The sequence below is a fragment of the Stegostoma tigrinum genome, chromosome 4 (assembly GCF_030684315.1).
Source record: "Stegostoma tigrinum isolate sSteTig4 chromosome 4, sSteTig4.hap1, whole genome shotgun sequence".
Classification (NCBI taxonomy): domain Eukaryota; kingdom Metazoa; phylum Chordata; class Chondrichthyes; order Orectolobiformes; family Stegostomatidae; genus Stegostoma; species Stegostoma tigrinum.
Genome location: NC_081357.1, coordinates 82,160,420 through 82,183,755, shown reverse-complemented (window position 1 = coordinate 82,183,755; position 23,336 = coordinate 82,160,420). Strand labels below are relative to the sequence as shown.

Sequence of the window (23,336 nt, the reverse complement as noted above, 5' to 3'; positions counted from 1 at the left end):
GTAGATCTATATCCCACGTTCCCCCTAATGGCCAATTCTCATTTCCCCATTTTTTGTTTAGGCATGCTGACAGACGTCTGTACTGTACTTCATTTTCGGGATCATCCTGCTATAACCGATGTAAAGGGGTTCCGACACCCGACTTATCCAGCGTTTGTCCCTTTTTATTAGCGCTCTCACTTTTTACTTGTTTCTATATACTACACCAGTGTCCTTAGTCTCAACACCCACTTCAGGGTCCTGACCTTCGCGTGGGGGATTTCCCCTCTTAACAACCGGTCTAAGGCAGGGCTTTTAAAACAGACAGACACTGTAGCTATTCTCTACCTATGTCTCAACACTTATTATACCTTCCCAATCTTATACTAACCCCCCCCACCCCGCCCTTTTCCCAGTTACCTGACCTAGGTACTGTAACCTCCCGGATTTTTTTCCCATTTATCTGACCTAGGGACTGTAAACCCGGCCACCGGCGGACTCTAACCTCCCGGATTTTTTTCCAGTTACCTGACCTGGGGACTCGAACCCCTGCCACTGGGTGGACTCTAATCTCCTGGATTTTTCTTTACTAACTTGGGGACTCGAACTTCCAGGCGTTAGGATTTAGCAGTGTTCAAGACTGTGAGTCATTTCAGGGTTCCATCAGTACAGAGCCATACGGAGACGAGGGGTCGCACAGGTGGGAGGTTAGTGAGAGAGACCAAGGTGAATTGTACCTTGCGGGCCCATCTGTCTCACTCCACTGACACTCGAACAATCACTTATTCAGCCCTCCACGTAAGACTGCTGTACATGTTGGAACCCTGCTCCAAATGTTAGGTTCGTTTTTGGAGACCCTCATGGACTTGCTGCAATAACAAGACACTGACCTTTTTAGAAAAACACAAATCCTTTATTACAAAACAAGTACAAGCTGTGGAGAATCACTGTACTCAACCCGGCACAGAGTGCAGAGTCTCGTAAGCGATTCTCCCTGAGCAGCGGACAGTCCCTACTTTTTATACTTTACCAAGTGCATAATACATAAAGCAATTTTACATCTCACAAGGGCATGATACATGAAACAATCACTACAACAGACAATGACATGATACAAAACAATTACTACGTCGAAAACATAAAGAGAGCAGGATATAGTATTGATCATTCGTGAAGTGACTGCTAATGACAGGAGGCGATTTCAAATTGCTGAAATGGCAGAATGTAATTTCAAGCAGCCGAAGTGTCTGGCTTGAGCAAAAGTCAGTGCCCTGGTCCCTTTGTCAGAAACAGAAGTTACATACTTCAGAAGTCTCACACCTTTACAAATGCTCCTCACTTAACTTTATTTGAGACAGTTTCCACATGTCCCCGTGCAGGTTAGTAGGGCAGGAAGTTTTAAGGCAGTGTCTGCATACCTATGTGTAAGCAAATAAAGGGCATTAATTTATAGAAATATAGAAATCAATGGGATGTTATCCCAGTAACATCTCAGTGGAAGCAGGCCATTCAGCCCAAGGAGTCCACAGTACCCCTCTGAAGATGGATACCTCTGCTGAGACCAAATGATAATGTAACCTAGGTATAAAATAATTCTTAAAAGTCTCAATTTTCTGTATTGGACAAAGGGCTGATCTTTTCAAATTCTCTGCTTATTCTTTCAGTTTACTTTCCCAGTCAGCTAGTTTAATATCAGTCCACTGATCCACTTGAGCTTCCAGGTATTTCTCGGCGTTTCCTGGGATTATATACTGAACCTCTCATTTGCCAAGCTTCCATTCCTTCATGTGGTTATAATGAAATGTCTTATCTTTATCCATTCCCCCACTGCATCCCAAAACCAGCCCAGTTTGTCCCCTCCTCCCTAACCTGTTCTTCCTCTCACCTATCCCCTCCTCCCACCTCAAGCTGCACCCCTATTTCCTTCCTACTAACCTCATCCCGTCCCTTTGACCTGTCCATCCTCCCTGGACTGACCTATCCCCTCCTTACCTCCCCACCTACACTCACCTCTACTGGCTCCATCCCCGCCCCTTTAACTTGTCTGCCTTCTCTTTGTCCATCTTTGATCTGCCTCCCCCTCTCCTCGTCCCCCTTTTCTGATGAAGGGTCTAGGCCCGAAACAGCTTTTGTGCATCTAAGATGCTGCTTGGCCTGCTGTGTTCATCCAGCTCTACACTTTGTTATCTTGGATTCTCCAGCATCTGCAGTTCCCATTATCTACGATACATGCGCAATTGGTCTTCGTTTCTGATGTGTCTAGGTTAATAGAACTGCCAAGAGGGTGGTATCAGTAGTGTCTCATTTGGATTTGGAGTTCATAAAGCAGATGCTTGCTTCAGAGCCGTAACACCCTGGGTATATTTTGCTTTTCACTCCCAAACCACTTTTTTTTATAACTCCATTAAAGGGGTCAAATTTTCTGAAAAATATATCAATGTCATCCTTATAGTAATCTACTCAACTCAGAAATGGTTGCAGTCCTTTTAGGTCTTTGGAACAGGAAGGTTTCCAACTGTCTTTGTCTTTTGTTTATCAATTTCTCTTTTCCCAGGTGTCAGGACCATTCCCAAGTAGGTAACTTGCTGTTTCATCACCTATGCTGTTGTAGGATTTACCTTTAGCACCAATGTGTGTAGTAATTGTAGTAACTCAATTAACAGCTGATAATGTTATGGGCGTTGTGGGGAGGGGTGCATGACAGATTGAATTGAAAACAGCTGTTCCTTCAATTGAAGTGTCTGAGGGAAGGGGCATAATTTTAAGGTGAATGGCAGCAAGTTTAGAGAGGATTTAAGGAAAACATGTTTTATCCAGAGAAGAGTGGGAGTTTAGAGGGCAATTCCTGAGAGGATAGTTGAGGTGGGAAACCATAATGCCTTCAAAAAGTACATGAATGAGCGCTTGAAATGTCATAACATTGATGGCTGTGGGCCTGGTATTGGAAGGTTGGACCAGTGTAGATTTAGTTTAGCATTGGTAGGACAGATGCGATTGGGTGAAAGGTCTCTTCTGTAAGATTGTATGATGATTCTATGATTCTAGGAATCCACCGAGAACCTGCCAATTTAAGAGAAGAACAAACCAAAATCAGATAACTAAGAGACCCCCAAAGGTATATACAAGAGAAAATATGAAGGCAAATCTCTAAGAAGTACAAAAACAATATAGTCATATTAATAGGGGGAAGTATTGGTGATGTGATAGTGTCACTGGACTGTTAATCCAGAGGCCAGTCTCATTCAGTAGGCATACTGGTTCAAATTTGAATTTAAATTCATTGATAAAATCTGTAATTGAAAATCTAGTCCAACTAATCAGAATCATGAAACTACAGCAAACCTTTCATTAAAATAAAGGTCTGTGGATGCTGGAAATCAGAAACAAAAACAGAAATTGCTGGAAAATTTCGGGTCTGGCAGCATCTGAGGAAATTAGATTCCCTACAGTGTGGAAACAGGCTCTTTGGCCCAACAAGTCCACACCGTCCTTTGGAGCATCCCACCCAAACCCATTCCCCCTATAACCCACACACCCCTGAGCACTACGGGCAATTTAGCATGGCCGATTCACCTAGCCTGCACATCTTTGGACTTTGGGAGGAAACCAGAGCGCCCGGAGGAAACCCACGCAGACATGGGGAGAATGTGCAATGTCCTGAGGCTGGAATTGAACCTGGGTCCCTGGCACTGTGAGGCTGCAGTGCTAACCACTGAGCCACTGTGCCGCCCTGAGAGAAATCAGAGTTAACGTTTCAGGCCTGGTATTCATCAGAAGGGTTGCTATTAAAGACCATAACTTTTGCGTGGAGGCAGAGGTTGAGCAGAGCTTATAACAAATAATTTAAATATGTTTCCACAAAACATAGAGACAGCACTGACATTACAATTAGGGAAGAAGAATGTGAAATATTGAATGATAGTAACAATGAGACAGGAGGTCTTGAAGGGTTTCACACCTTTGAAAGTGAATATACTGCTAGTGCCGGATGAAATATATTTCAGGATGTTGAAGGAAGAAACTGTGGATGCTTCTCTGGCCTCGCATGAGGTGCCAGATGACCAGAGAACAGCTAGTGTGGTACCATTGGTTAAAAAAGAGGATAGGTTGAGAAATGAAAGAACAAGAAACTTAAACCTTGCTGTTGGGAAAATTGTTGGAGAAAAATCTGAGCAAATGATAAATCTTAATTTAGAAAGACAGAAATTAATCACAGTTGGTAAGGATTTGCTCAGGAATGTTTGTGTGTAGTATGATTTTTTTAAGGAGGTCTGTTGAAAGTGAAGGATTATTAGCACGGGGTTCAGTACTAGATCCCTGGTTGATGGTGGGTTATATCAATGATTAGCACTTGAATGCAGAGGAGAAGGGTATCAGTGATAATGGGAACTGCAGATGCTGGAGAATCCAAGATTATAAAATGTGAGGCTGGATGAACACAGCAGGCCAAGCAGCATGTCAGGAGCACAAAAGCTGACGTTTCGGGCCTAGACCCTTCATCAGAGAGGGGGATGGGGTGAGGGTTCTGGAATAAATAGGGAGAGAGGGGGAGGCGGACCGAAGATGGAGAGAAAAGAAGATAGGTGGAGAGGAGAGTATAGGTGGGGAGGTAGGGAGGGGATAGGTCAGTCCAGGGAAGAAAGACAGGTCAAGGAGGTGGGATGAGGTTAGTAGGTAGGAGATGGAGGTGCGGCTTGGGGTGGGAGAAAGGTATGGGTGAGAGGAAGAACAGGTTAGGGAGGTAGAGACAGGTTGGACTGGTGTTGGGATGCAGTGGGTGGAGGGGAGGAGCTGGGCTGGTTGTGTGGTGCAGTGGGGGGAGGGGACGAACTGGGCTGGTTTTGGGATGCGGTGGGGGAAGGGGAGATTTTGAAGCTGGTGAAGTCCACATTGATACCATCGGGCTGCAGGGTTCCCAAGCAGAGTATGAGTTGCTGTTCCTGCAACCTTCGGGTGGCATCATTGTGGCACTGCAGGAGGCCCATGATGGACAAGTCATCTAAAGAATGGGAGGGGGAGTGGAAATGGTTTGCGACTGGGAGATGCAGTTGTTTATTGCGAACTGAGCGGAGGTGTTCTGCAAAGCAGTCCCCAAACCTCGGCTTGGGTTCCCCAATGTAGAGGAAGCCACACCGGGTACAGTGGATGCAGTATACCACATAAGGCAGATGTGCAGGTGAACCTCTGCTTAATGTGGAAAGTCATCTTGGGGCCTGGGATAGGGGTGAGGGAGGAGGTGTGGGGGCAAGAACACCTCCTCCCACCCACCCTCCTTCAAAAATTTCATCCCCTATTCCCAATTCCTCCGCCTCTGCCGCATCTGCTCCCACGATGAGGCATTCCACTCCCGCACATCCCAGATGTCCAAGTTCTTCAAGGACCGCAACTTTGCCCCCACAGTGGTCGAGAACGCCCTTGACTGCGTCTCCCGCATTTCCCGCAACACATCCCTCGCACCCCGCTCCCGCCACAACTGCCCAAAGAGGATCCCCCTCGTTCTCACACATCACCCCACCAACCTCCGGATACAACGCATCAACCTCCGACACTTCCGCCATCTACAATCCGACCCCACCACCCAAGACATTTTTCCATCCCCACCCTTGTCTGCTTTCCGGAGAGACCACTCTGTCCGTGACTCCCTTGTTCGCTCCACACTGCCCTCCAACCCCACCACACCCGGCACCTTCCCCTGCAACCGCAGGAAATGCTACACTTGCCCCCATATCTCCTCCCTCACCCCTATCCCAGGCCCCAAGATGACTTTCCATATTAAGCAGAGGTTCACCTGCACATCTGCCAATGTGGTATACTGCATCCACTGTACCCGATGTGGCTTCCTCTACATTGGGGAAACCAAGCGGAGGCTTGGGGACCGCTTTGCAGAACACCGCCGCTCTTTTCACAATAAACAACTGCACCTCCTAGTCGCAAACCATTTCCACTCCCCCTCCCATTCTTTAGATGACATGTCCATCATGGGCCTCCTGCAGTGCCACAATGATGCCACCCGAAGGTTGCAGGAACAGCAACTCATATTCCGCTTGGAAACCCTGCAGCCCGATGGTATCAATGTGGACTTCACCAGCTTCAAAATCTCCCCTTCCCCCACCGCATCCCAAAACCAGCCCAGTTCGTCCCCTCCCCCCACTGCACCACACAACCAGCCCAGCTCTTCCCCTCCACCCACTGCATCCCAACACCAGTCCAACCTGTCTCTACCTCCATAACCTGTTCTTCCTCTCACCCATACCTTCCTCCCATCCCAAGCCGCACCTCCATCTCCTACCTACTAACCTCATCCCACCTCCTTGACCTGTCCTTCTTTCCTGGACTGACCTATCCCCTCCCTACCTCCCCACCTATACTCTCCTCTCCTTTTATCTCCATCTTCGGTCCGCCTCCCCCTCTCTCCCTATTTATTCCAAAACCCTCACCCCATCCCCCTCTCTGATGAAGGGTCTAGGCCTGAAACGTCAGCTTTTGTGCTCCTGAGATGCTGCTTGGCCTGCTGTGTTCATCCAGCCTCACATTTTATTATCTACTTACTTAAGATGTTTGAATACAATGCAAATTTTGACTATGTTGCTGATAATGATAAAGCTGTAAAACAGCAGGAAGCTATCAATGGACTAGTCAGGTGGATGAAACATTGGAGAATGGAGTCACTCTGGAAAAGTGTGAAGTAGAGCGTTTGGGAACTGACTACACTGGCTATTAGAAAAGTTTGAGGTGTTTAGGAACAGAAGTGTTTTGATGTTTGTACCTGTGGATCCCTGAAAATGGCTGAATAGGGAGGGAAAGTGGCTAAGAATGTAAACAGGATACTGACTATTTTATTAGCAGAGGTATTGAGTGCAACAGCCGGCAGCTGGAACTGAATAAATCTTCAATTTGATGAGAATTGGAGTCCTGTGTGTAGTTTTGGTCACCGTGCTGTAGGAAGGAGCTGATTGCATTTGAGAAGATTTACAAGAATGTTGTCGAGTTTGGAGGATTTTAGTTATGAAGAAGGATTGAATGGGTGCTAATTGCTTTCTAGAGGAGGCTGAAGTGAGGCCTAATTGAAGTGTATAAAATTATGACAGATTCTGGTACAATGGGCAGGAAGGCTGTATTCTCTTTGGTCATGGGACCCATAATTAGGGGTGCAGATTAGTTAAGAAATTGGAAGTTCAGAGGGAATTCCGGAGGAATGTGTTACCCAAAGAGTAGTTGGATCTGGAACTCACAGCCTAAAAGGGTGGCAAAAGCAGAAAACCTTACCACACACAAAAAAAATCAGATATGCACTTGAAATACTTGAACCTACAAGGCTACAGATCAAGATCTGAAACATAGGGCCAAGTGTAGGTCATTCAGCCTATCAAGCCTTCACCGTCATTAAGTATGATCATGGCTGCCCAAAATCAATCTCTACCATAAACATAATCAGAGACTGAGCTTCCACTGGTCTGTGTAGAATTCCAGAAGATTTACCACCCTTTGAATAAAGAATTTCCCTATCTTAGGTTTCACTCTAATTGTTAGACTCCCCAGTCAGGGGAGATACCTCAGCTGCATCTACCCTGCCTATACTGTGAAATATTTTGTAAATTTCAATGACTTCTTATTCTTCGAATATCTAGAGAATACAAGGCCAGTTTGCTCAGGGCCTCATTGTAGGACAGTTTTGCCATCCCAGAAACAAATCTGGACAATCTTCATTGCATGCACTCTATGACATGAATATATTTCCAGAGATCAGGAGACCATAAAGGCACGGTGGCTCAGTGGTTAGCAGTGCTGATGGGGTCCCAGGTTCAATTCCACCATTGGGTGACTGTGTGGAATGTGCACATATTCCACTCATCTGTGTGGGTTCCTCCGGGTGCTTCAGTTTCCTCCCACAATCAAAGGATGTGTAGGATATGTGGGTTAGCCGTCATAAGTGCAGGGTTACAGGTAGCGGGGGGTGGGCCTTGCTGGTTGATGTTTGGAGGGTCAGTGTAGACTTGATGGGTTGAATGGTCTGCCTCGATAATGTAGGGATTCTATGATTCAAAACTACATTGAGTACTCTAGATGTGGTCAAACCAAGAGTAAGTTGTTTCTCAGGTATATTAAGGGTGAAAGGATATCAGGGAAAGAGTAGGGCCCATTAGGACTGCAGCAGTCATTTGGGCATGGAGCCAAAGGCTGTAGGAAGGTTTCTAAATAAATATTTTAGGTTGGTGTTCACTAGTGAGAGGGACAATATGGGAGAAGTTCTGTGATACAATTTAAGAAATTAGCATACACAGGGTTCTGAATGGTTTAGCAGGTTTAAAATTAGATCAGTCTCCAGAGCTGGATGAAAAGAATGCCAGGACGTTGAGTGAGGCATGGGAGGAAATAGCATGGGCACTTACAAATATTTTCAATTTCTCTGTGGCTACAGGAGAGGTGCTGGAGAACTGGAGGACAGCCAATATGGTACCGTTATTCAAGAACTGAGCAAGGAAAACCAGGAAACTACAGACCGGTCAGTCTAACCTTGGTGGTGGCAAACTTTTGGAAGCAATTCTGAGGGATAGAATTAATTTGCATTTGGTGAGGCAGTAATTAATCAAGAACGCAGAGTATGGTTTTCTTGAAGGGTGGTCTTGTCTGATCAGCTTGATTGAATTGTTTGAAGTGATGACTGGGTGTGCAGATACGGTGCGATACATTTGATGTAGCCTACTTGGACTTCAGCAAGGCTCTTGATTTGATCCCACATGGGACACTGTTAAACTAAGAGACCATGGTACAGCATGGTGGCTCATTGGCTAGCACTGCAGCCACACAGTGCCAGGGACTAGTGCTCGATTCCATCCTTGGGTGACTGTCAGTGTGGAGTTTTGTCATCCTCCCCATGTCTACGTGGGTTTCCTCCGGGTGCTCCGGTTTCTTCCCACAGTCCAAAGATATGCAGGTTAGGTGGATGACTATGCTAAATTGCCCATAGTGTCCAGGCGTATGTAAGTTAGGTGGATTAGACATGGGAAATGCTGAATGACAGGGTCGGGGAATGGGTCTAGGTGGGATGCTGTTTCGAGGGGCAGTGTGGACTTGTTGGGCTGAATGGTCGGTTTCCACACTGTAGGGATTCTATGATTCACAACTGTCTGAGTGGCAGGAAGGGTGGGGACTGGAACAAAAAGCCAGTAAGTGCAGGGACTGGGGACAGAAGAGAAACTGCGATATGCATAGCGCAGAGTAAGAGCAGGCAGAGGGAAGTCACGGGCCTCAGATGGGCTGGAGGTCTGGAGTGCATTTACTTCATTGCGAAAAGCATAGCAGGTAAGATAGATAAACTAAGAGCATGGATTACTGTATGGAATTGTGATGATATTCACCAGCGAGAGAGGCCTTGACTTTCGTGATGACGACATGAAACAGGCTGATATGCTCGAACAGGTTGATGTTAGGAGGGAGAATATGCTAGAAATTTTGAAAAATGTGAGGATAGATAAGTCCCCTGGGCCAGAGTGGATATTCCCAATGTTTCTATGGGATGCGAGGGAAGAAATCGCTGCATGTTTGGCGAAGATATTTGCATCCTCACTGTCCTCTGGAGTAGTACCAGATGATTGGAGGGTTGAAAATGTTATTCCGTTGTTCAAAGAAGGGAATGGGGATAATCCTGGAAATTACAAACCAGTTAGTCTTTCTTCTGTGGTGGGCTAATTACTGGAGAGAATTCTGAGAGATAGTATTTATGAGTATTTGGAAAAATATAGTTTGATTAGAAATAGTCAACATGGCTTTATGAGGGGCAGGTCATGCCTCACAAGACTTTTTGAATTATTTGAGGTTGTGACAAAACACATCATTGAAGGTACAGCAGTGGATATGGTGTATGTGGATTTTAACAAGGCATTTGATAAGGTTCCCCATGGTAGGCTCATTCAGAAAGTAGGAAGGCATGGGATTCAGGGAAATTTGGCTGTCTGGATATAAAATTGGCTGTCTACTAGAAGACAGAGGGTGGTAGCAGATGGAAAGTATTCAGCTTGGAGCTTGGTGACCAGTGGTTTTCTGCAGGGATCTGTTCTGGGATCTCTGCTGTTTGTGATCTTCATAAATGACTTGGATGAGGAAGTAAAAGAGTGGGTTAGTAAATTTGCTGATTGACATGAAGGTTGGTGGAGTTGTGAATAGTATGGAAGGCTGTTCCTCTCATTGAGAGGATGCAAAGCTGGGCAAAGAAGTGGCAGATGGAATTCAACCCGGAAAAGTGTGAAGTGATTCATTTTGGAAGGTCAAATTTGAATGCAGAATACAGGGTTAATGGCAGGATTCTTGGTAGTGTGGAGGAACAGAGGGATCTTGGAGTCCACATCCATAGATCCCTCAAATTTGCTACTCAAGTTGATAGGGTTGTAAAGAAGGAATATGGTGTGTTGGCTTTCATTGGCAGGGGAATTGAATTTAAGAGCTGCAAGGTTATGTTGCAGCTCTATAAAACCCTGGTTAGACCACACTTGGAATATTGTGTTCAGTTCTGGTTGCCTCATTATAGGGAGGATGTGGAAGCTTTAGAGAGGGTGCAGAAGAGATTTACCAGGATGCTGCCTGGACTGGAGGGCAGGTCTTATGAGGAAATGTTGAGGAAGCTGGGGCTTTTCTCATTGGAGCAAAGAAGGATGAGAGGTGAATTGATAGAGGTGTACAAGATGATGAGAGGCATAGATAGAGTGGATAGCGAAAGACTTTTTCCTCGGGTGGAAATGACTATTATGAGGGAGCACAATTTTAAGGTGATTGGAAGAAGGGATAGAAGAGATGTCAGAGGTAGGCTCTGTACACAGAGAGTAGTGGGCATGTGGAAAGCGCTGCCGGCAGTGGTAGTGGAGTCAGATACTTTAGAGATTTTTAAGCGACTCTTGGATAGGCACATGGAAGATGGTTAAACATTGGGTGTGCAGAGTAGATTGATCTTAGTAGGTTAATAGGTTGGCACAACATCATGGGCCGAAGGGCCTGTACTGTGCTGTACTGTTCTATGTCATTGCCATGATGGAGACATGGTTAAAGGAGGGGCAGGACTGGCAACTTAACATGCCAGGATGTCGCTGTTTTAAATGGGACAGAAAGGGAAACAAAAGGGGTGGAAAGTGTTGCATTGCTAATTATGGATCACATCACAGTTATGTTGAGGGAGGACACATCGGAGAGATCTTGCAGTGAGGCACTATGGCCGGAGATCAGGAATAGGAAGGGTGAAATCACAGTGTTGGCAGTTTTGATAGACCTCCTAACAGTCCATTTGAGACAGAGGAACAGCTATGTAGTCAGGTACTGGAAAGGTGTGAGAAAAGCAAGGATGTTTATGGTGGGTGACTTCAACTTTTGTCTTATTGACTGGGACTCTCTTAGAACCAGGAGCTCGGATTGAGAGCAATTTGTTAGATTTGTCAAGGAGGGCTTTTTGAGACAGTATGTTGAAAATTCAAGCAGAGAGGAGACCATATTAAACGCGATATTAGGGGATGAGTGAGGACAGGTGACCAGTATTTCAGTAGGAGAGCATTTTGGACTCAGTGACCACAATTCCATAAGATTTTGAGTAGACATGGACAAGGACAAGAGAGGCCCTCGGGTGAGGGTGTTTAATTGGGCAAGGGCCAATTGCATCCAAATTAGACAACAACTGGGAGCAATGCAGAATTAGGAAGGCTAAAACGGGCCATGAAATGTCTTTAGTTGGGCAACGGGTTCAGACAGGAACTGGGAATGTGGATTGGGAGCAATTATTTGAAGACTAATCTACATCAGGCATGTGGGAAGCTTTTAAAGGCCAGTTGATTAAAGCGGAGGATGTGCATGTCCCTGAAAAACTGAAGGATAAGAATGGCAGGATTCAGAAACCATAGATGACAAGGGAATTTGTAAGTTTAGTCAAAAGGAAAAATGAAGCATACGATAGGTCTAGGCAGCTACAAATCAAAAAGCCATTGAGGATATGGAGAATGTAGGAGGGAAATTAATTGTAGAATTAGGAAGGCTTAAAGGGGCTATGACATGTCCTTAGCAACCAGGGTCAAGGAGAATCCCAAGTAGCAAGGAAAGGAATAGATCCTCTCAAGGACAAAGGAGAGAAGTTATATGTATAGCCACAGGAATTGGGGGATGAGTACTGTGTATTGGTCTTCACCAAGGAAAAGGTCAGGATAAGTATGTGAATACGCTAGAGAATGTCAGTACGTTGAAAGAGGAAGTTTTGGTTTCCTAAATTTCATTTAGGTAGACAAGTCCCTGGGACCAGATGGGATCTATTCCAGGTTATTGTGAAAGGCAAGGGAAGAAATAGCTAGGGCGTTAGCAGATATCTTCATTGAGATTGGTTGGCTCGCTGAGCTGGTTTATGTTTTGCAGATGTTTCATTACCATGCCTAGTAACAATCTCAGCGCAGCTGTCCTAGGATCTTGGTGTTGTCCCAATTGAAGGAGTGGTTCTCCTTGTCCATGTGGATTGAGATGAGTGAGTATTGGTCAAAGACACGACCAGTACTCATTCATCTCAATCCACATGGTCAAGGAGAATTTAGACTTTGACTGGGACAACACCAAGATCCTGGGACAAGCTAGGCAGAGACAAGCATGAGAATTCCTGGAAACATGGCTCTCTACAAAGCATGCTATTAATAAGCACATTGAACTCAACCCCATATACATTCCACTATGAAGGAAGACTGGAAGTGAGGCAATCCAGCTCAAGGACCCAGAGTTTAAAACTACGTGGGAAAACACACCGACAGTTTATCAGAGGCTGCGCTGAGGATGTTACCAAGCATGGTAACTAAATGTCTGAAAAACATATACCAGCTTGTCAAGCCAACCAATCTCAACACCCACAACCCGAGCTACAGATCTACTCCAAAACCTTGGAGATATCTTCATATCCTCTTTGACCACCGGTGAAGTTCCAGATGATTGGGGATTAGTCAGTGTTGTTCCCTAGGTTAAGAAAGGAAGGAGGGATAATCAAGGAAATTATAGGCTGGTGAGCCTGACGTCTGTGGTGGGGAGGCACTTGGAGAAGATACTGGGGATCAAGACATAGGCACTTTTGGAAGAAGCGAGTTTTGAGAAGATTTGTAGCTCAGGTTGAGGTTCTGGATGTGAGTTTGCTCGCTGAGCTGGAAGGTTAGTTTTCAGACGTTTCGTCACCAGACTAGGTAACATCATCAGTGAGCCTCCGACGAAGCGCTGGTGTTATGTCCCGCTTTCTATTTATCTGGTTAGGTTTCCTTGGGTTGGTGATGTCATTTCCTGCGTTGGTGATCTCATTTCCTGTTCTTTTTCTCAGGGGATGGTAGATTGGCTCCAAATCAATGTGTTTGTTGATGGAGTTCCGGTTGGAATGCCATGCTTCCAGGAATTCTTGTGCGTGTCTCTGTTTGGCTTGTCCTAGGATGGATGTGTTGTCCCAATCAAAGTGGTGTCCTTCCTCATCTGTATGTAAGGATACTAGTGATAGTGGGTCATGTTGTTTTGTGGCCGGTTGATGTTCATGTATCCTGGTGGCTAGCTTTCAGCCAGTTTGTCCAATGTAGTGTTTGTCACAGTTCTTGCAAGGTATTTTGTAGATGACGTTCGTTTTATTTGTTGTCTGTATAGGGTCTTTTAAGTTCATTAGCTGCTGTTTTAGTGTGTTGGTGGGTTTGTGGGCTACCCTGATGCCAAGAGGTGCGAGTAGTCTGGCAGTCATTTCGGAAATGTTTTTGATGTAGGGGAGAGTGGTTATGGTTTCTGAGCCCGTTTTGTCTGTTTGTTTGGGTGTATTGCTGAGGAATCGGCGGACTGTGTTCATAGGGTACCCATTCTTTTTGAATACGCTGTATAGGTGATTTTCCTCTGCTCTGCGTAGTTCCTCTGTGCTGCAGTGTGTGGTGGCTCGTTGGAATAATGTTCTAATGCGGCTTCGTGTGTGGGTGTTGGGATGGTTGCTCCTGTAGTTCAGTATTTAGTCCGTATGTGTTGTTTTCCTGTAGATGCTGGTTTGAAGTTCGAACTTCTGGGTCCACTGTAGTTTGTCATTTATATCAACGTTTTGGATAAGAATGTAGGAAGTATGGTTAGTAACTCTGTGGAAGACACTAAAATTGGTGGCATAGTGGACCTTAAAAAAGATTATGTAAGAGTACAATAAGGTCTCGATCAGATAGACTATGAACTGAGAAGTGGCAAGTAAAGTTTTATTTAGATAAATGCGAGGTACTGCACTTGGGTAAGGCAAACTAGGTCAGGACTTGGACAGTTAATGGTAGGGGCATGTTGTTGAAATGAGGGACCTATGGCTGCAAGTTCACACTTCCTTGAAAGTGGCGTCACAGATAGGATGGTGAAGAAGGCATTTGGCATACTTCACTGATCAGAGCACTGAGTATGGGAGTTGGGACATCAGGTTGCAGCTGTACGAGATATTGGTGAGGCCACTTGAGGATACCGAGTACAATTCTGGTCGCCTTGCTACAGGAATTATATTCTTAAACTTAGAAAGTATGTGGAAAAAATTTACAAGGACGTTGTGGGGCTGAGGGTTTAAGTTATAAGGAGCAGCTGGATAAACTGGGACTTCTTACCCTGGAGCGTCGGAGGCTGAGGGTGACCTAAAAGAGATTTATAAAGTCATGAGGGGCACGGATAATAGGAATAGGTCTTTTCATAGGGTAGGGGAGTCCAGAACTAGATGGCATAGGTGAGAGGGGAAAGATTTAAGAGCGACCCAAGTGGCAGTTTTTTCATAGAGTCTGGTGCACAAATGGAATGAGCTGCCAGAGGTAATTATAGAAGGATTAGTGGGATGTGGACCAAATGCAGGCAAATGGGATAGTTCATTTTAGGATATTTGGTCATCATGGATGATTTGGCTGAAGGGTCTATTTCTGCGCTGTATGATATGAACTGAATGAGGACCATTTTGTGGCACAGTGATAGTGTCTCTGCCCGTGCCGTGAGGGAGGTCTAGGTTGAAGTCCCGCTTGCTCCAGAGGTGTGCAGTAACATCTCTGAACAGGTTGATTAGAAAGATAGATTGATAAAAAAATTAAAAATAAATAATACTTTGCAAATCTGTTCCTCCTGCCGTATATTTTCCACACCATATTCCATCTTTCATAGAATCCCTACAATGTGGAAGCAGGCCCTTTGGCCTAACAAGTCCACATTAACCCTCAGAGGATTCCACCCAGACGCACCCCCACCCCCAATAATCTACACATCCCCGAACACTCCAGGCACTTTAGCATGGCCAATCTACCTAGCCTGCACATCTTTAGACTGTGGGAGGAAACTGAAGCACCCGGAGGAAAATCACGCAGACACAGGGAGAATGTCCACACAGACAGTCGACCCGGGGTGGGAAGAACTCGGGTCCCTGGCGCTGTGAGGCAACAGTGCTAACCACTGGGCCACCATGCTGTCCCCTGTCTGCCATGTCCTTACACTTCATAAAGCCCATCCAAATGCTGTTGAAGCCACTTTATATCCTCCTGACAAAACACATTCCCACTTAGATTTGTATCATCCGCCAGTTTTGGAATAATGCTCTTTAATTCTGGAAGATTTTTTGTTTCTTCTCAGTGAAAATGTACAAAGTAATAATTCTATCTGCAAATTTTGGAAAATTACTTGGATCTCTAATTCTGGGAGATTTCTTGTGTGTTTTCCCTGAGAAGATACTTAGAACATAGAACATAGAACATAGAACAGTACAGCACAGAACAGGCCCTTCAGCCCACAATGATGTGCCGACCATTGATCCTCATGTATGCACCCTCAAATTTCTGTGACCATATAAATGTCCAGCAGTCTCTTAAATGACCCCAATGACCTTGCTTCCACAACTGCTGCTGGCAACGCATTCCATGCTCTCACAACTCTCTGCGTAAAGAACCTGCCTCTGACATCCCCTCTATACTTTCCACCAACCAGCTTAAAACTATGACCCCTCGTGCTAGCCATTTCTGCCCTGGGAAATAGTCTCTGGCTATCAACTCTGTCTATGCCTCTCATTATCTTGTATACCTCAATTAGGTCCCCTCTCCTCCTCCTTTTCTCCAATGAAAAGAGACCGAGCTCAGTCAACCTCTCTTCATAAGATAAGCCCTCCAGTCCAGGCAGCATCCTGGTAAACCTCCTCTGAACCCTCTCCAAAGCATCCACATCTTTCCTATAATAGGGCGCCCAGAACTGGACGCAGTATTCCAAGTGCGGTCTAACCAAAGTTTTATAGAGCTGCAACAAGATCTCACGACTCTTAAACTCAATCCCCCTGTTAATGAAAGCCAAAACACCATATGCTTTCTTAACAACCCTGTCCACTTGGGTGGCCATTTTAAGGGATCTATGTATCTGCACACCAAGATCCCTCTGTTCCTCCACGCTGCCAAGAATCCTATCCTTAATCCTGTACTCAGCTTTCAAGTTCGACCTTCCAAAATGCATCACCTCGCATTTATCCAGGTTGAACTCCATCTGCCACCTCTCAGCCCATCTCTGCATCCTGTCAATGTCCCGCTGCAGCCTACAACAGCCCTCTACACTGTCAACGACACCTCCGACCTTTGTGTCGTCTGCAAACTTGCTGACCCATCCTTCGATCCCCTCATCCAAGTCATTAATAAAAATTACAAACAGTAGAGGCCCAAGGACAGAGCCCTGTGGAACCCCACTCACCACTGACTTCCAGGCAGAATATTTTCCTTCTACTACCACTCGCTGTCTTCTGTTGGCCAGCCAATTCTGTATCCAAGCAGCTAAGTTCCCCTGTATCCCATTCCTCCTGACCTTCTGAATGAGCCTACCATGGGGAACCTTATCAAATGCCTTACTGAAGTCCATATACACCACATCCACAGCTCGACCCTCATCAACTTTTCTAGTCACATCCTCAAAAAACTCGATAAGGTTTGTAAGGCATGACCTACCCCTCACAAAGCCGTGTTGACTGTATTTGATCAAGCCATGCTCTTCCAGATGGTCATAAATCTTATCCCTCAGAATCCTTTCCAACACCTTGCAGACGACAGACGTGAGACTTACCGGTCGATAATTGCCGGGGATTTCCCTATTTCCTTTCTTGAAGAAAGGAATTACATTTGCCTCTCTCCAGTCCTCAGGTACGACTCCAGTGGAGAGCGAGGATGCAAAGATCTTCGCAAGTGGCGAAGCAGTTGCATTTCTCGCTTCCCAAAGCAGCCGAGGACAAATCTGGTCCGGGTCTGGCGACTTGTCAATCTTAATGTTTGACAAAATTTTCAGCACGTCAGCTTCCTCTATCTCTATCCATTCCAGCATGCACTCCTGCTCTTCAAAGGTTTCATTCACTACAAAGTTCATTTCTTTCGTAAAGACAGAAGCAAAAAACTCATTTAGGGCTTCCCCTACCTCCTCAGGCTCCACACACAAGTTCCCTATGCTATCCCTGATCGGCCCTACTCTTTCTTTGATCATTTTTGATGCTATTTTTCTATTCCCCTCGCTCTGCAGTAATAGATTCATGATCATTTGAGCCAAATGTTTCTTTTTACATTCCAACAGGAGTTTTTATGGTCTTTCTCCCCATTCTTTCTTTCCTTATCGGTTTCTTGATCCCCCTTTGCTGAGAAAGTGGAATTGGGTTAGATGGCTGTTGTCATCCTGTCAGACATAATGGACTGAATGGACTCTTTCCATGTTGTGTATTTCTATGATTCTTGATAGCTCCTTCACCTGTCAAACCACCTTCACCTTTGCTGACCATCGTTGGCTCCTCCTTTGATGACCCTTGTATTTTAAAATCCTTCTGTAAATTGACCTCTCTCTGTCACTGTCGTCCCCTTTTAGCTCTACAACCCTTCAATCTCACTGTCATTTTCTAATTCTGGCTCTTACATGTTGCCAATTTTAATTGCAGGCTGAAATAACTCTGCTGAGACCTGTGTGCCGTCGCCAAGTCATCCTTTATTTACATGTGGAGAGACATTGACACTGATCCAGCTCCCTCAAAGCCTGCTCTCAGAATGAAAAGGATGTCTGACACATCCTTACCTAGCGAGTTTTGAGAAGATTTGTAGCTCAGGTTGAGGTTCTGGATGTGAGTTTGCTCGCTGAGCTGGAAGGTTAGTTTTCAGACGTTTCGTCACCATTCTAGGTAACATCATCAGTGAGCCTCCGACGAAGCGCTGGTGTTATGTCCCGCTTTCTATGTATCTGGTTAGGTTTCCTTGGGTTGGTGATGTCATTTTCTGTTCTTTTTCTCAGGGGATGGTAGATTGGCTCCAAGTCAATGTGTTTGTTGATGGAATTCCGGTTGGAATGCCATGCTTCTAGGAATTCTCGTGCATGTCTCTGTTTGGCTTGTCCTAGGATGGATGTGTTGTCCCAATCAAAGTAGTGTCCTTCCTTATCTGTATGTAAGGATACGAGTGATAGTGGGTCATGTCATTTTGTGGCTAGTTGATGTTCATGTATCCTGGTGGCTAGCTTCCTGCCAGTTTGTCCAATGTAGTGTTTGTCACAGTTCTTGCAAGGTATTTTGTAGATGACGTTCGTTTTATTTGTTGTCTGTATAGGGTCTTTTAAGTTCATTAGCTGCTGTTTTAGTGTGTTGGTGGGTTTGTGGGCTACCCTGATGTCAAGGGGTCCGAGCAGTCTGGCAGTCATTTCGGAAATGTCTTTGATGTAGGGGAGAGTGGTTATGGTTTCTGAGCCCGTTTTGTCTGTTTGTTTGGGTTTGTTGCTGAGAAATCGGCGGACTGTGTTCATAGAATGGGTACCCATTCTATGAATACAGTCCGCCGATTTCTCAGCAACAAACCCAAACAAACAGACAAAACGGGCTCAGAAACCATAACCACTCTCCCCTACATCAAAGACATTTCCGAAATGACTGCCAGACTGCTCGGACCCCTTGACATCAGGGTAGCCCACAAACCCACCAACACACTAAAACAGCAGCTAATGAACTTAAAAGACCCTATACAGACAACAAATAAAACGAACGTCATCTACAAAATACCTTGCAAGAACTGTGACAAACACTACATTGGACAAACTGGCAGGAAGCTAGCCACCAGGATACATGAACATCAACTAGCCACAGAATGACATGACCCACTATCACTCGTATCCTTACATACAGATGAGGAAGGACACCACTTTGATTGGGACAACACATCCATCCTAGGACAAGCCAAACAGAGACATGCACGAGAATTCCTAGAAGCATGGCATTCCAACCGGAATTCCATCAACAAACACATTGACTTGGAGCCAATCTACCATCCCCTGAGAAAAAGAACAGGAAATGACATCACCAACCCAAGGAAACCTAACCAGATACATTGAAAGCGGGACATAACACCAGCGCTTCGTCGGATGCTCACTGATGATGTTACCTAGAATGGTGACGAAACGACTGAAAACTAACCTTCCAGCTCAGCGAGCAAACTCACATCCCCATCCTTATCTATTCTTCGCTGTCAGCCGGGGATCCCTGATTAGTATAGATTAACAATCCCATTCAGGGAACTCATATTCTTTGAGGTCTGCCTGGCTGACCTCAGTACAATCACTACATTTCTTCCTCTCTCAGTCTGAGGATATATATGCCAGTTCTTATTTTGGTAGCTTCTGCTGGGGCTCCTTAGCACTGGATCAGTTTCCCCAAACATTCCAAGATAGCAAGGTGTAAAGCTGGATGAACACAGCAGGCCAAGCAGCATCAGAGGAATAGGAAGGCTGATGTTTCGGGCCTAGACCCTTCTTCAGAAAACAGTCCATCTCCTCAAACAATCCATCTCAGATTCTGTGGTATCTTCAACTCTTGATGGAGACGGAGTGCGCACAGGTTCCAGAACAGTTGAAAAGCCTGTTGAGGAGCCGGGCACGTTTTGCTCCTGCACCATTTGTGAGTTTGCAATTTTCACATGGTCTGTGTGCTTGCTCAGGACCGTTGCACCTACTCGAACTTTGTACTTCATTGGACCTGACCTTGCATTGACTACATGTCTGACTCAGGAGGAAGAGCCATTAATGTGGTTCTTACACCAAACTTCATCCCCAGACGTAAACTGCCTCTCTTGCTTATTGGAGTTTTGTGACCAGCATTGGCATTGCTGATGCCATTTCATTCCCCTCCCAGGTCTAGGAAGCTAAGATTTAACCTGATGCGGAGTCTTCTCCCCATTAGCAATTCTGCTGGAGCTATCCCTGTATTTGCATAGGGGTGGTCCTGTAATCAAATAGGAACCAAGATAATTTGCTGTCTAGGAAAGCTGTTGGCTGTTTCCTTAAGCCTGCCTTCAAAGATTAGATGGTGTTTCTGCCTGAGCATTGGATGATGGATGGTATAGAATTGTCCTTGTATGTTGAATACCTTTTGACTTCAGGAAATACTAAAATTGCCTACTGGTAAACAACGGCCGTTACCTGTGACCAGTGCTTCCCTTGGGGGTCTGTGTTTCACAAAAGACATGTGAAGATTTTCTGTTGTGGTCCCTGTATTTGATGAATGAACTCAATGCTCACTTTGACTGGATGGCCACAATGACTAAGTACATTAAGCCCATGAAAGGACCTGCATAGTGGACATGTACAGAGTCCAGCATTTACCTGGCCATTCTCATGAATGTGGGGGACTGCTGGTGGTAATTTTTGTCCATGTTTGCACTCTGGGCACTACCCCACCGACATGGCCATGTCTGCATCCAATACTAGCCATCAGACATAACTTCTTGCTAACGTCTTCATTTTGGAAACCCCTGGATGACCCCAGTGGAGTGCAGCCAGTATCTGGCAGCGTCCTTTGCTTGGGACAATTACTCTTGGTCCCCATAATAATATGTTGTCCTTTACTGTAATCTGGCATCGCATGTCAATACCAGATCTCACTTGGGATCGTAGTGTGCCAATGGCTTAGAAGGTGATAGCTGTTTCTTCACTTCTCTAAAACCTTTGGCTTAGCTACTCAACCATTTCCAAGGCTGACCCTTTTCTTAAGAACTAATGCAAAGTTGCCAGGATGGAGGCCACACTGTGAATAAACTTTCCATAATAATTCACCAGCTCAAAGAAACTCCTAACCTCCAGCACAGATGTGGGAGCCAGGCCGCATTTTATCACCCTCACTTTAACTTCCAAGGAGTGTAACTCAGTCTTGTTAACTGTGTAGCTCATGTATGTTATTTGGGGTGCCTGGATACTTTTCCCTTCTAAGGCATACACCTGCCTGGGAGACATGTCTAAGGACTATGTCCAAGTTCTCCTGGTGCTCCTTATTGGTCTTCCTTTGTTATTCACACACCATTGAGATAAATGGTGACCTGGGATAGACCTTATAAACCAGGAAGCCCCCAAGTATTACCATGCAGTCTGAAGTGCAAACCACCCATCAGCAACCCACAAGCCTGGAAAACAGTAGAACAAAACGCCACAAGATGGTAAGCGTAATGATAAATGACGCACACAACTGGCTCCACAAATACTCACTCACCTCAATCCACATGGACAAGAAGAACCACAACTTTGACTGGGACAACACCAAGATCCTGAGACAGGCTAGGCAGAGACAAGCATGAGAATTTCTGGAAGCACGGCACTCCACAAAGCATGCTATTAATAACACATTGAACCTGACCCCATATACATTTCATGACAAAGGAAAACCAGAAGGGAGGCAATCCATCTCAACAGACCCCAGAGTTTAGAAACCAAGCAGGAAAACATGCTGACGCTTCACTGGAGGCTACACTGAGGATATTACCAAGTATGGGAACGAAACATCTGCAAAACAAGAAACCAGCTCAGCGAGCCAACCAACCTCAACAATGTTGTACCGTCAATCTGAAAAGGTTCCCTGGTATAAATTCTCAGCCTAGCTGAGATCTTGTGCAAACTTAACTGTTGGAGTCCGGAACGAATTTTGTTAAGGACTGTTTCTGTGATCACTGAAAAAGGCCAGGCTGGTATTGACCTCCATTAGAACCAAGTGACCTTTTAACCTGATGTAGGTGGCCAGTCCAGGGTGCATACCACCCTATAGTTCTCTTTTGTTGTCTTCAGTCTGCTTGTGGGCAGCAACTGCCATGGCTTGCCTTCCCAGATCCCAAAGAAAATTTTAACCGTTTGGCAGAGACTTGGCTTTGTTTCCGGGTTTTGCTGCGGGCTGACCTACAGTCCGTCTGTTCAGGATATGTCCTGAGTAAGGCTATGCTATTTCCTTCACTTAAGTGTTCCCCCACCTCAGTTGGAATGACAAGGGTGTTGAAGCAACAACCTCAACACCTACAATTCGTGCTACAAATCCACTCCAAAACCTTATATGAGAGGTCTGTTCATATTTCTGATAACAGCGGTGGTGAGCGGGGGGCAGGTGGGGGCCTAAGTATCTGTTCTTGAATCTGTTGGCATGTTTTTGGACTTTGATATCTTGTTTGATGGAAGAGTGCATGAAAGAATATAATCTGAGTAGAAGGGGTCTTTGAGTATGTTGACTGCTTTCCCAATGCAGTAGAAAGTGCAGACAAATCTAAATTCAATATAACCCATTTCTTGTTGAGCACTCTGTTCTTGCAAATTACCATCCCATCTCAAACATCCCCTTATTCTCAGAGTTTTCTCAAGCTCATGCCTCTTTTCTGGAAATCTACATTTCAAACAGTCTAATCAAGTTTCTGCCTCTGCCATAGTACCACGGCACATTTTACCAAAGTCACAAATTTCTTCAATGAATATCACCAAGGTAAAATTTCCGGTCATCCTTTTCGACCTGCCTGCAGGCTTCAACATGGTTGTTCATACTGTCCTCCTCCAACATCTCTCCACTGTCATCCAGCTGGCAGGAACTTCTGTAGCTTGGTTGCATTCTTATCTAATTGTAGCTGGAGAACCACTTTCTCTTCATTAGAGGCATATGTTTAGCAACATTCTATTGCATATCAGCAAACTGCCCACAGTATCAATTTCCAAAAGTACCCTGATGATGTCCATGCCTACCTCACCATCATCACTCCAACACAATTAGCAGAACTACTTCCTCAGTATCTAGGACGGTATGACGAACACTTTCTTGCAATTAAATGCAATGATGACTGAAGTCTCAGCCACAAACTGTGTACTTTGTCTCTTGACTAAATCACTGTCCAAGGAAACTGGCAAAAGCTGTTTGTAGCTTGTGTCAATGCTAGTTTCTGTAAGCAGTAAATCCTATCAGGCTATTTAGGGATTGCTCCAGAAATGTGACTGTTAAAAGATGTGTTGCAGATAGCACATCACCGTAACCTTATTGTAAGTAGATTTTAAAGTTGCACTGAGTACTTTATTGTGAGAATGATTAATTGCAAGTAATGCATACATTGAAAGTGCTT

The 23,336-nt window shown here is 45.1% G+C and overlaps 1 protein-coding gene across 4 annotated transcripts in view; it reads left to right on the top strand.

Annotated features, from left to right (window-relative positions):
- Positions 1–23,336, top strand: part of LOC125452394 (regulating synaptic membrane exocytosis protein 1-like) — a 596,477-nt gene that overhangs the window by 106,251 nt on the left and 466,890 nt on the right. For 2 of the 4 annotated variants that reach the window (XM_059645490.1, XM_059645489.1), the window contains one exon: positions 8,399–8,482. The exons of the other annotated variants lie outside the window; for them this stretch is intronic. In XM_059645490.1, the coding sequence (XP_059501473.1) occupies positions 8,399–8,482 (84 nt within the window). The remainder of the gene's footprint in view (positions 1–8,398; positions 8,483–23,336) is intronic. 4 annotated transcript variants of the gene reach the window in all.